The sequence below is a fragment of the Nomascus leucogenys genome, chromosome 10 (assembly GCF_006542625.1).
Source record: "Nomascus leucogenys isolate Asia chromosome 10, Asia_NLE_v1, whole genome shotgun sequence".
Taxonomy (NCBI): domain Eukaryota; kingdom Metazoa; phylum Chordata; class Mammalia; order Primates; family Hylobatidae; genus Nomascus; species Nomascus leucogenys.
The window spans coordinates 71897779-71911860 of NC_044390.1; the positions used below are offsets into that span (position 1 = coordinate 71897779).

At 47.8% G+C, this 14082-nt stretch overlaps 1 protein-coding gene across 2 annotated transcripts in view; it reads left to right on the forward strand.

Moving 5' to 3' along the window:
• The window catches only part of CHST11 (carbohydrate sulfotransferase 11), a 307178-nt gene extending 297228 nt beyond the window's left edge, over positions 1 to 9950 (forward strand). Inside the window, exon 3 of one of the 2 annotated variants that reach the window (XM_003269953.2) lies at positions 4849 to 9950. In XM_003269953.2, coding sequence (XP_003270001.1) covers positions 4849 to 5703 — 855 coding nt within the window. In that variant the 3' untranslated portion in view covers positions 5704 to 9950. The remainder of the gene's footprint in view (positions 1 to 4848) is intronic. The other variant, XM_012510119.2, reaches the window with a different exon arrangement.
• The last annotated feature ends 4132 nt before the right edge of the window (positions 9951 to 14082 follow it).

A 14082-nucleotide genomic window follows, 5' to 3' on the forward strand; every position in this document is an offset into this window, starting at 1 on the left:
GAAAAGAATGCATGGCCACCAGTTGGCTACCCTGGAAGAAACTGGGCTCTATCCAACATCAAAGGTGGCCAAGACCCTGGCAGTCAGCTAATCTAACTGCCTCTTTCTACAGGCAAGGCAGGGGCAGCCTAGAGAGGGAGGAAAGGAAGAAATAATACTGATTGTGTATCTACTGTGTTCAGGCCATGGAGTACACACCTTATAGTCCTCACACCAGCCTAGCAAGGCATGGGAGTGAGGATCTCCTTTGCACAGGCAAGAAAACAAAGGCCAAGAAAAGTCCAGGCCCCATATTTGGGTCATAATAACATGCAAACTGGATCCGTGGTTCAGTAGCCCAGGCCTCTTTGCACATATAGGTCATTGCTCTGCCCTTTATAGTGGGGATACATTTGTTGAGTGGTGGTATTTGGTCTGTGAATAACCAGAGGTCAGTAATCTGCCAGTTATTTCCAATTTGGGAAACTCCAGGCCAACCTGGTTTTACCAAGTGGAAACTGAAAATATATATGGTGCCCCTGCTTCTCTCGAATCCGGCTGAGGGTCTCAGCATCATATCCTGGCTGGGACCCTCAGCTCTCGTGTTTTTCAACTCTCCTGTTTCAGTTATTTATTGCTGGGCAACAAATCACCCCAAAACTTGGTGGCTTAACACAGCACTGATATGTCATCTGCCACAGCTCTGTGGGTAGGTAATCGGGCAGGTCTGCTGGTCTCACCTGGGATCATTCACACCACTGTGGTCAGTGGATGGCTGGCAGTTGGTGCTGGTCTGCAGTGCCCCAGTCTTCATCCTCCAGGAGGCTGGACAGGTCTTTCCATAGCATGACTGTCTCAGGGCAGCATTCTAACAGCGTGAAGGCTAGGAACTGCAGGTCTTCCTAATAGGCTTTAGAACGTGTTCATCATTGCTTCTACCTCATTCTACTCATCAGAGCAAGTCACAGCCAGCCCCCATTCAAAGAACTGGAGAAATAGAGTCTCTACTTCTTGATGGGAGGAGTGTCAATGTCAGATTGCAAAGGGGAACGCACCTCGGGGGATACTAGCAACTCTTTCCAGATTTCCACTGGTTATTTGTGAGGCTAAAGCAGTGAGAGAATCACCATACTCTTCACACATAGACCTTGCAAAGTGTTAGTACTCTGTCTTGGTTTGCTTCCTCCGTTGAGGATAAAAAGTTTTAGTGGCGATGGCATGTTATAGTTCAGCGTGTTGCTGGGAAGATTAAACATAATGTATTTAAATCACCTGTGAAGGTGCCTCCTACAGAGTAGCTCCTTAGTCATACTGTCTGCTGTTGTCATGGTGACCATCACCATCCTTCATCCTGGGGACCACGAGAGGAGATGGACATGGAGCTTAATGCAGGATGCAATGGCTTCTCCCTGGTGGCTACCATGATGCCCCTCAGTTCCCCAGCAAACTCATCAGTGGCCCTACTTTAGGCCCATCCCAATGGCCCTGTGCACCTTTTAGTAAAAATTGTGCAGATTGAGGTTCAAAGTTGGAGCAGCAGGGGCAGATACTTGGGCTGCACTCAAGTCCTAGGCTCTACTGACTTGGCTTTCCAGGTGACTGGAGGATTTCACGGATACAGCTGCATTCTCAGGACTCAAAGTCACCCACAGTCTGGCCTGGAGGAGGCAGTGACTCTGGGGCTCTGAGTCCCTGTGAAGCAGGTGGCCACAGGAGTTGAGAAAACCAAGAATGAAGTAGACAGGAGGGTTGTGCTATGAAGCACACTCAGTGTTGTACCCACTGGAGTACCCAGGGTTGCACTCCACCTTCAATGGAGGGAGTGATTATTCCACTTGTGTGGCGGGGGAGTGCGTGGGGCCATGAAGAATTGTCAAGTTTGGGCCAGGCACAGTGGCTCACCCCTGCAGTCCCAGCACTTTGGGAGACTGAGGCTGGCCGATCACCTGAGGTCAGGAGTTCGAGACCAGCCTGGCCAACATAGTGAAACCCCGTCTCTACTAAAAATAGAAAAATTAGCTGGGCACGGTGGTGCATGCCTGTAATCCCAGCTACTTGGGAGGCTGAGGCAGGAGAATCGCTTGAAATCTGGAGGCGGAGGTTGCAGTGAGCTGAGATCGCAACACTGCATTCCAGCCTGGGCAACGGAGTAAGACTCTGGAAAAAAAAAAAGAAAGAAAAGAAAAGAATTGTCAAGTTTGTACCAGCAGAGATTGAGAGGGGAGAATCCCAGATGGGCCCAGCCTAAGGAATGCTTGAGGCAAAAAGGAAAGAGTGAATCATTGGTTTCTCGGGACCCCCCTCTGGTTATGAAGGGGTGAGGAGTAGAAATCAGGCTGGAAAAGTGGGTTGGCACTGGGCTATGGAGAACCCTAAAAGACCAGTGTATGAATGGGGGCTTGGTTCCTGGGGCAAGGAGGCTACCAAGACACCACCTCATCTGTAGCTCCAGAGCAACTATTCCATAGCCCTGTGCCCCCAGTTTCTCTGTAACTTTAATCACAATTAATATTATTCCATTTATATAAAAGAAGGACCACACTGAATTTTCATGAGTGGTGGTGGAGGTAAGGCAGGAAGCCAACAATAGGGTGCCACCACTCTGTGAAGGTCTCTGAGTCTCTGGGTGCTGGAGACGCAGGCGGTGGCAGAGCAGGGCAGAGTGCCCTCCTGTTTCCTGTTCTAGGTGGACTGTGAGCACTGGTTTGGACTGGGAGTGAATGGCCTTTGGGGAGAAACTTTTGCTCTTAGCATGTCCGGAATTGGTGGGTTCTTGGTCTCACTGACTTCAAGAATGAAGCCGCGGACCCTCGCGGTGAGTGTTACAGCTCTTAAGGTGGCGCGTCTGAAGTTGTTCGTTCCTTCCGATGTTCAGATGTGTTCGGAGTTTCTTCCTTCTGGTGGGTTCGTGGTCTCGCTGGCTCAGGAGTGAAGCTGCAGACCTTCGCGGTGAGTGTTACAGCTCTTAAGGCAGCGTGTCTGGAGTTGTTCGTTCCTCCTGGTGGGCTCGTGGTCTCGCTGGCTTCAGGAGTGAAGCTGCAGACCTTCGCAGTGAGTGTTACAGCTCATAAAAGCAGTGTGGACCCAAAGAGTGAGCAGTAGCAAGATTTATTGCAAAGAGCGAAAGAACAAAGCTTCCACAGTGTGGAAGGGGACCCGAGCGGGTTGCCACTGCTGGCTCGGGCAGCCTGCTTTTATTCTCTTATCTGGCCCCACTCACGTCCTGCTGATTGGTAGAGCTGAGTGGTCTGTTCTGACAGGGCGCTGATTGGTGCGTTTACCATCCCTGAGATAGACATAAAAGTTCTCCACGTCCCCATCAGATCAGTTAGATACAAAGTATCGACACAAAGGTTCTCCAAGGCCCCACCAGAGCAGCCAGACACAGTGTCGATTGGTGCATTCACAGACCCTGAGCTAGACACAGGGTGCTGATTGGTGTATTTACAGTCCCTGAGCTAGACATAAAGGTTCTCCAAGGCCCCACCAGAGCAGCTAGATACAGAGTGTCAATTGGTGCATTCACAGACCCTGAGCTAGACACAGGGTGCTGATTGGTGTATTTACAATCCCTGAGCTGGACATAAAGGTTCTCCACATCTCCACCAGACTCAGGAGCCCAGCTGGCTTCACCCAGTGGATCCTGCACCGGGGCTGCAGGTGGAGCTGCCTGCCAGTCCCGTGCCATGTGCTCGCACTCCTCAGCCCTTGGGTGGTCGATGGGACTGGGTGCCGTGGAGCAGGGGGTGGCGCTCGTCGGGGAGGCTCGGGCCGCACAGGAGCCCATGGAGGGGGTGGGAGGCTCAGGCGTGGCGGGCTGCAGGTCCCGAGCCCTGCCCCGCGGGAAGGCAGCTAAGGCCCGGTGAGAAATCGAGCACAGCGCCAGTGGGCTGGCACTGCTGGGGGACCCGGTACACCCTCTGCAGCCACCTGGCCCGGGTGCTAAGTCCCTCATTGCCCGGGGCCGGCAGGGCCGGCCGGCTGCTCTGAGCGGGGGATGGGGAGGGGGGCCAAGCCCACGCCCACCCAGAACTCCAGCTGGCCCGCAAGCGCCGCATGCAGCCCCAGTTCCCGCTTGCACCTCTCCCTCCACACCTCCCTGCAAGCTGAGGGAGTGGGCTCCGGCCTTGGCCAGCCCAGAAAGGGGCTCCCACAGTGCAGCGGTGGGCTGAAGATCTCCTCAAGTGCCGCCAAAGTGGGAGCCCAGGCAGAGGAGGCACCGAGAGCAAGCGAGGGCTGTGAGGACTGCCAGCACGCTGTCACCTGTCATTAGAATTCAGAGGAACACACACATCTTCCCAAGCATTTCCCTTTGCCCTCTATTGAGGCTGACAGCTCTCTGCCCTGCCACCTCCTAGACTATGAGTGATTTAGGTTATGTCTCTTAGCAGTGCTGAGCAGAGCACTTTATACATCATGAGATCTGGATCCATGTGTTGTGTGTGTGTGTGTGTGTGTGTGTGTGTGTGTGTGTGTGTGTGTGTTTAGAGACAGGGTCTTGCTCTGTCACCCAAGCTAGAGCACAGTGGCACAGTCATACCTCAAGGTAACCTTGAACTCTGGGGCTTAAGTGATTCTCCTGCTTCAGCCTCCCAAGTAGCTGGGATGTCAGGTGTACGCCACCATGCCTACCAATTTTTTAATTTTTTTAGAGATGGGGTCTCACTATGTTGCTAAGGCTGGTCTTGAACTTGTGGCCTCAAGCTATCCTCCTTCCTCAGCTTCCCAGAGTGCTGGGATTAAAGGCATGAGCCACTGCACCCAGCTTAGATATGTGTTTGAACGGGTGGATTTATGATCTACTTGTAGCCAGGTGGAAATGTTTCAGGCAAGTACTGAGTTCTTATTCCTCTTGTGTCTCCTCTGCAGCTGGAGCTCTCAAACACTGCTGTCCTGCACCAGATGCGGCGGGACCAGGTGACAGACACGTGCCGAGCCAACAGCGCCACAAGCCGTAAGCGGAGGGTGCTGACCCCCAACGACCTGAAGCACTTGGTGGTGGATGAGGACCACGAGCTCATCTACTGCTACGTGCCCAAGGTGGCCTGCACCAACTGGAAGCGGCTCATGATGGTCCTGACCGGGCGGGGGAAGTACAGCGACCCCATGGAGATCCCGGCCAACGAGGCACATGTCTCCGCCAACCTGAAGACCCTGAACCAGTACAGCATCCCAGAAATCAACCACCGCTTGAAAAGCTACATGAAGTTCCTGTTTGTCCGGGAGCCCTTCGAGAGGCTGGTGTCCGCCTACCGCAACAAGTTCACCCAGAAGTATAACATCTCCTTCCACAAGCGGTACGGCACCAAGATCATCAAACGCCAGCGGAAGAACGCCACCCAGGAGGCCCTGCGCAAAGGGGATGATGTCAAATTCGAGGAGTTTGTGGCCTATCTCATCGACCCACACACCCAGCGGGAGGAGCCTTTCAACGAACACTGGCAAACTGTCTACTCACTCTGCCACCCCTGCCACATCCACTATGACCTCGTGGGCAAGTACGAGACACTGGAAGAGGATTCTAATTACGTCCTGCAGCTGGCAGGAGTGGGCAGCTACCTGAAGTTCCCCACCTATGCAAAGTCTACGAGAACTACTGATGAAATGACCACAGAATTCTTCCAGAACATCAGCTCAGAGCACCAAACGCAGCTGTACGAAGTCTACAAACTCGATTTTTTAATGTTCAATTACTCAGTGCCAAGCTACCTGAAATTGGAATAAAGGGGGTGGGGAGAGGGAGAGAATCATGCTTTTTAATTTAAGATTTTTATTTGTCAAAAGAATTATATGGATATTGGGTTATTTTGTAAATTAATATTTCTTTGGGGATGATGCTGCGAGCAGCATAGTGAGAATTATTTAAAATCCTTCGTAGGGAAGGACAGCCGTCTTTGCAGGGGAAATAGGATGGGTCGTCCTTGTCTGTAGAAGTGAATACTGCAACACTGTCTCAAAAGTTTCTTGTGTTCTGGTGAATTCCATGAATTGTGCATTCCATAAATTCTAATTAATATTATTTATAGTTATTTAAACATGGTCTCATTATTTCTTTTTGTGGCAGCAAAATTCTAACATCTTTCCAGAAGAAATCTATGTTTCCTGCTTCGCTTGCTACAGCTCATTTGGGGGCATGAATGTTCTCCTTACTAACCTCTCATGGAGTCATGTGATAACAGCCATTGTCATGTGTATGGATGCCACCATTCTTGAATTTATGCTAGAAATAAGTAGGTTGCTATTGCACTTAGAGGCATCTTTGCGAGGGACTCATTCCAAACCAATTCCAATCGACCTGAAAGTCCCTTGCACTAAAGAAATAATATTTTTTTTAACCCAAGGAGAAAGTTGGTTGTAACAGTTTTTCACCAGACTTAGCAATCTGATAGAATAGGCTTTTTTAACAGGAATTTTAAACTGGCAGTGCCAGTTGCGGTGAAGGTGAAGTGGCTATTGCTTTATATTCAACAAATATTTATTGAGCATCTACTATATACTAGGCCCTGAAGATAGAGCGTTGAACAAACCCAATAGTCTTGGCCCTCAAAAAGCTTTACATGACATAGAGCATCCAGCTCAACAATTAGCAAACCCCTGCTATTATTCATGGAGTTGACATGAGGTTTGGACTATTCATGAGCAACAACAGATGGTCCATGACCCCTACAAATTTACATTTTTCTATGGCCCAAATTTGAAAACCTCACATTCGGAGCAGGCCACTTTATCTTCGTCAGTGATCCCAAGCTCATTGCCCAACAGAAAAGATGCTAAAAAAATGTTTCCTATCATGTGCCTGCTCCAACTGCTGGGTAATGTCTGCCTTTAAGCCCCAGAATGGATTCTCCAGGCACAGTGTGGAAGAGTGCAGTGGTTGATTAGCAATGTCTGCCTTGGGCGAGGAAAGGGGAACACTCCTCAAGTGCCTCCTACTGTCATCTCCATTTAGCCTAGCACCACATCCCCATGTAGAAGTGTTGTCTTCTACTGCTTGCCACGTACAAGTGTGAAATGCCGAGGTGAGACTCGTACACTCGGGGATTTGCAATGGTTTTTACCCCTCATGAAGGTCAGAGGTGGACTATTTGTACACAGACGCACATACACACCCTCTCACGTCCTCCAGAGGCTGAAAGACCATCAGCACCCTGGTAACTGCCATGCATGAGCAGCAAGGACAGCCTTCCATGCTCTTAGTCCATGCCCCATTTCCTCTGGAAGCCTGGAAACTTTTCATTTCCTGTTCCTTGCTAATTAACATCTAAACATGCTTCTCATTTCCAGCATTGCTGATGCTTCTCGGTTGAAGTTTGAGCCACATCCCTCTTACAGCTAGTGAATGAGTTGGTAGCAGATACTGTATATAATAATAATAATAGTTTTAATAATAGGGGAGGGTGGGATGGGGTGTGGATAAGTTTTGCCTTTTGTTTTGTTTTTGATGCAGTATATAGTGAAGGGGTGAGGATATTCTAAACAAACAAAAATTGAGTAATTTATTCACAGAAACTATTAAGATTGTATTGTAAAGCTCACAGCAAGCTCAGTGGGCAGCAGCTGCAACATCTCACCGGGGAAATTATTTTATTTAACGTGAGTGAGATGCGGGCCGGAGAAGGTAGCTGAAGCTATTTATAAAACGTGTACCTTCTTCCGAGCTCTCTCCCCTTTGTGAAGGGCACAGCAACTATACCCTTGATAGATGGAGATTTATGCATTGTGTTTTACTAGGTAGAGTGACAGACCTTGGCTGTCCCTGGAATTGAGAATCTGGACCTTATTTCCAGGCAGAGAACACTGTCCTCAGAAATGGGACTTCTGATAATGAAACAGGTTGTCCAACATTTTCTAATACATACTCTACAGAACACAGGTTCCAGGAGGCATCACGTTGGTGTGATGCAAACTAAGGGTTTTGTGGTCAAATATCCTTAAGAAACGAAGTTGTTAGTTTCCTTTCTGCAGGACTTTTCAGCCTTCAATGTGTGCTGTGCATGGTGAATCCCCAAAAATAATCCTTGAGTCTGTAGCATTTCCTGAACTTACATGACCAGGATACTCTATTTTGCAGATCACCCCACAGAGCTAAGGTTCCACCGAGTATACTTTGCTTAGGTTGATTTAGCGTATCTAAGGTCTTCAAGGATAAAACTGCCACGCCAACACCCTTCCATTAAAAAAAAAAAAAAATACAAAATAGCACCACAGTCTCCATCTGGTTTATAGCAACAGAGGTACTTTTTTAATGAATTAAGCTTTTACTTAAGTGCAATGGTTCTAATCCTGGATACTGCCATGGACTACGATTCCATCCCTCCCAGAGGCAGTGGAGGAAGTCTTGGGTGGTGTGGACAGAAGGAAGAGAGGAGAGGGCGAGTGGGGTATAGGGCCCAGGGTGGCTCCCTACTCCTCAAGCTCAAAAGGGTGCTCAGTGGGAACGAATGATCTCTTGATGAGTGCTTCCTCAGTTTCATAGTTTGGAATCGTTCACTGTGTGCTTTTTGGGGGGATTTCAATGGAAATTCATGTTGCTTTGCATTTCTGTGTCCGTCTTTGATCAGTTGTGCAAGCCTGCTCACTGTTATGTGAAGATGGCCTTCTTTCATCCGGCTTCTCTCTCTTAAGTGAGAAAGATTGTCCTTCAGGGGACATGACATCAATAGGCTTCTGGAATGAGGGACTCTTTCTCCCCATGTTTTGCTTTGTGTTCACATTTTCTTTTCTAATGGCATTGAAACTTTAAAAAAAATGGATTCAACTGTTTTTGCAGAATGTAGAAAGTATTCTGTGTCCTTGGTTAAAGAAATCCACTGGTAAAGTATGCCTGGAAAATGAAAGTTTGTGTTTTTTAAAGAGGAATATTTGAAACTGCTTTCTATGCATGCTCAGCTGGAGAAAAGTACAGGCAGGCGTCCCATCTCCCAGCCACTTCTCAAAGGTGCTGCTGTGTTTTAAAGACCAGGTACAGCCAGGGCAGTATTTGCAAGGACATTCCTGCTTGCTTTATCCCTTTGGTTGGAAAGCTCTAGATGATTCCCGCAGCTCCTCCAGACCCCGCCTCCCTGCCCTCCCCAGCTGGTCTGGGAAGAGGTGGTCTGCAGACCTGTGGTATCTCAGAGGGGACGTTCCTCCTCCTCCCTGTGCACCAGGTGAGCTGCACCCTCCTGCCTGTTCAGGATGTGGATGCCACAGGAGAGCAGCAGGCAGTGGAAACTTCAGTTGCACTGGTTCTCCTGGTGGCAAAGGCATGAAGCACAGGGGTCTAATCCAGGCCACTAGAAAGTTCCAGAGCAAAGTGTGTGGGTCCCACAAACGCTTGGCTGGTGGGGTCTGGATCAGTGCTGAGACAGAGTTGGCAGAAGAAGCAGAGGCACTCTGCTTGCTTTCCTAGCCAGTCCTCCCCTACACACACACACACACACACACACACACACACACACACACACACACACACACAATCTCAGCTGCCCCATTCTGTGCAATCCCAGTGACCAAATCCCTTCCTTGCCCACCTCTATGTCAGCAGGACTGACCACATCACTCCCCCGAGTTCCCACCACCAGCATTTCCTCCAACCTTTATTCCATCACAACCAGTTAGAACCCTATAGGCAACAAGGCCTTCTAGAATCCGCTTGACCCTTGGCTGATAACAGGCAAATTTCAGTCTGCTACACTTTGTTAGGTCCAGAAGGAGCTGCCCATACTACTTTCTTATGAGCATGCTCAGTATGGCATATGGACATGTAATGTCACATCTTTGTGGAGTGTGATTTTCTTTTTTTACATATTTGTATGCAGTAGAGGGCCTGTTGTAGAAAACGCTCCCTGTATCTTGCTGTACTGTTAAAGAAAGCTGAATTCCACATTGCCAACAAAAGCGTGAAAATGTTCATGAACCTTCCTCCAGGAAAAGCCATTCAAGCCTGATTATTTTTCTAAGTAACTTCAATTAAATTGAAGAAAAAAGAAGCTGCTTTCTGTGTATGGTTTGTTCATGGCTCATTAACAAAAGACTGTTGGGGTGGGGTGGGCCATGGACCTTAGCATGCCCTGCTCATGTGTATCAAAGGATGGAGATGCAGGCTCCATTGGCAGACTCAGCCCTGGTAAAAACCACCATAGATCCAAATTCTTTCTGTTCATCGGGTGAATGGAAGCTTTTCTTCCTTCCACTTTTTCTATAAACTCTTTGTAGAGTAATGCATTAGAAGGTCCACCGTGATCACACAGTTCCACCACTCATGTGAAAAGGCCATGAAGGCTGTCAGTAATTGGCTGTGGTGGCAGAGCCAGTATTCAAGCCCAGGTTGATGTGCCTTCAGAACTCCATGTTTTTGGCACTGAATGACGTGCCTCTCTAAATGGCCATCCATGGTGCCACTGCTAGGAAGTTGCAAGCCTGCACTTCAAGTCCCAGTTTTTCAATTCCAAATCCAATCCTGTTCTGATTCCCCACATAGCTTCTTTCGGCTCTATGGATGAGCATCTTTTAGCTTCTTTTTTTTTTTTTGGAAACGGAGTCTCACTCTGTCACCAGGCAGGAGTGCAGTGGCAAGATCTTGGCTCACTGCAACCTCCACTCCCGGGTTCAAGCGATTCTCCTCCCTCAGCCCCAGAGTAGCTGGGACTACAGGCGTGCGCCACCACACCCAGCTAATTTTTGTATTTTTAGTAAAGATGGGGTTTCACCATGTTGGCCAGGGTGGTCTCGATCTCTTGACCTTGTGATCCACCCGCCCCGGCCTCCCAAAGTGCTGGGATTACAGGCATGAGCCACCGTGCCCGGCCACATCTTTTAGCTTTATTGGCAAAAATGATTTCTGTATATTTTTCCAAAGAAGAAATTATACTCAATGTTGTTTCTGTATTTCATTGTATTCTAATTTAATTTTCTTTTAAGAGACAAGGTCTCACTCTGTCACCCAGGCTGGAGTGCAGTGGCATGATCGTAACTCACTGCAGCCTTGACCTTGGTGCAAGCGATCTCCTGGCACAGCCTCCAAAATACCCAAGGATTATAAGCATGTGCCACCATGCCCGGCTAACCAATTTCTTTAAACATAACATCTAAACATTTTTAACATTACAATATTGGGTGAGAAAATAGATCCCGTTTTCAGCCATGCTAGATATGGTTTCTAATCACCAGCTGGCTTTCCCCACTGGTAGCTGGTGCCCACCCATGGGCATGATATCCAAAAAGACCAGGAACCATTGGCTAAGAATACATTTGGCCAGGAATACATTGCTAGTGTCATCACTGTCCTTGCTATGGTCCCATCTGGTTAGGAAATGCCCAGACCACAGAGCTTAGTCATCTTAGATTCATAGAAAACATACATCCTTTTTCATCAGTGAATGGATGTGACTTTGCCATAGCCTGTCTCTGTCTCATTTGGAACACTGTAAATGTCAGAGGGAAGCAAAGCTAGACGAGGTCATCTCTAGCCTGTTTGCTCCCCTTGGAGTGACACTGACATGCTTTCTTGCCAGCTAATCGGGAGGTGTTTCTGATGGTGCCCCAGGTGCCCTCTGTCTGACCTGCAGAAGCTGCAGAACCTGAGGAGCCTGTGGCCCAGAACATTGCCTGGGCCAGGTCAGGGTAAGGTAATTATTGATCCCCCAAGTGGATAAAAATAGGATGAGGCAGAATCATTAGTGTAAGACGTAAAGTACTCTTTCTCGGGAAGAGCTCCCTTTTCTCAAGTTATGTCTTTCCTACATTTTTGGTATTCGAATACCTTTTCTTTTTTTGTTTTGTTTTTTTGTTTGTTTTGGTTTTTTGTGTTTTTTTTAAAGGAGTCCCACTCTGTCGTCTGGCTGGAGTGCAGTGGCATGATCTTGGCTCACTGCAACCTCCACCTTCCAGGTTCAAGCGATCCTCCTGCCTCAGCCTCCCGAGTAGCTGGGACTACAGGCACCCGCCACCATGACCAGCTAATTTTTGTATTTTTAGTAGAGACAGGGTTTCACCATGTTGGCCAGGATGGTCTCAATCTCTTGACCTTGTGATTCGCCTGCCTCGGTGTCCCAAAGTGCTGGGATTACAGGTGTGAGCCACCACACCCAGCCTCTTTTACGATAATAGATGTTGATACTAGGACATAAAATATTGGTAACTTAGGGTGAGCCTCCAATGTCATTTTAAACATTTTCTGAAAAAGTCATGATATCCAAAAAGACCAGGAACCATTGGTCAAGAATACATCTGAGGCACGAAGCTATGGGAGAGAAACCTCAGGGCTTGGTGGACAGAACTCTGCAGAAATCCCTTCTGAAGCACAGTCCTGAGTGCCCCACAGCTGGACTCCATAATGTGGCCAGTGGCTATGGCCTCCAGATTCTGGGGTGACTTACAAGAAGCTGAACACTGGGCCAGCTACATTCACTGTAGATAAAGTTTTTCAGACATCTTGGGTCTGGGATGATGAATATGTCTGGTGTAATATGAAAAAGGAACATTCTAGCAAGGCTGATATGAGAAAAACAACCACCTTTTCCCTATTTCACAATCTTCACCTAGCACCTGCCTCTTCCCCAAATTGTAAGAACACACAGGTGGAGAAAACAGCCAGAGGATGTGAGTGGAGGCAGCCTGCTGGTTCCAAATGCGTTGCTGGCTGAGAACCGTTCCCAAACAAACTCCCTTAGTCACTTCCTCTTTGAAATAGGGAAAACAATAATATCTGGATTGTGCCACGATTGAAAACCCTTTCCTAGCTACAGTTCATCCACCAAGGAGCTGTCTGCAACCTACAGGTAATTACTTCCTATGCGGGGAGGGGACTTCTATTTCCTCATCTGCGGAACAAAAGAATTGAGCTATGTCTGTGGTTTTCAATGCGGTTTTTAAAAATGAGCCTCTTAAAAATTTTTGCATTCTGAACACTGATATGTAAAACAGATGAGGCAGAGAGGCTGTGATTGAATGGTTCGAGGCCCAGCTCTGCCTTTTTCTCATAAAGTCCCTGTAAACCGTCATGGGCCGTAGAGTTCTAAGGAAAACAGTTTGAGAAGCGGTAAGTTACGTGACCTCTGAGCCTTTCCTGCTTTGACTTCTCTAATGATCTACCTGAATCCTCCTCTGTGGCTTCTGCTGCTTTATGCCTAAGAGATTGACCAGTTAGATGGTAACACGCAGGTAAAAACTGCTTTGAGAAGGGAGTTAAGGGGATGGCGTTAGACGGAGATTAAGATGGAAGAATAGAAATTATAAAAAAAAAAAAAAAAAGAAAGAAAAACGTAAAAGCTGATGCAGGAAAGAAATAACTCATAGCTAGATTCAAGATGGGAAGCGAAATTTACACTCCTCTTTCCAAACGCTCTACCATGGAAACACAGGCTCCACCTTTCTACAAAACCCTATTAATTTGAAATACAAGAGACTGGAATGAAAAACAGTCTCTGTATTAATCTGCTTTTTATTTTTCCATGGTTTTGTTTTTTTGTTTTGTTTTGTTTTTTGTTTTGTTTTGTTTGAGACGGAGTCTCTGTCACCCAGGCTGGAGTGCAGTGGCGTGATCTCGGCTCACTGCAAGCTCCGCCTCTCAGGTTCCCTCCATTCTCCTGCCTCAGCCTCCCGAGTAGCTGGGACTACAGGTGCCCACCACCATGCCTGGCTAATTTTTTTTTTTTTTCATATTTTTAGTAGAGACGGAGTTTCACCATGTTAGCCAGGATGGTCTCGATCTCCTGACCTCGTGATCCTCCCGCCTCGGCCTCCCACAGTGCTGGGATTACAGGCATGAGCCACCACGCCCGGCTCCATGTTTGTTTTTAAAAATAATAGAGCATCTCGTTATGGGAGAAGAATAAGGGCTTTAGATTTCACGTTGGTTTGGACAAGCCAGCAGCAGCTAGAGAAGGAGATTATTTTGTGGCTAGGACCAGCCTTGGGCTTTATCTGATAGATCAAGCCAGAAACAACTTTGTGCCTGGAACCAAACTGGCAAAAGGATGGAGAAAAAAAATGCCTAAAGAAGAGTTGAAGGAAGAAGGGACTCTGACTATAGAAATGAAACCTTTATGCTGAGCTTCTTTGCACAATGAACACAAACTCAACTGTGGGTGGCTTAGAAATGTTTGCTTTTAATGTGCTCTT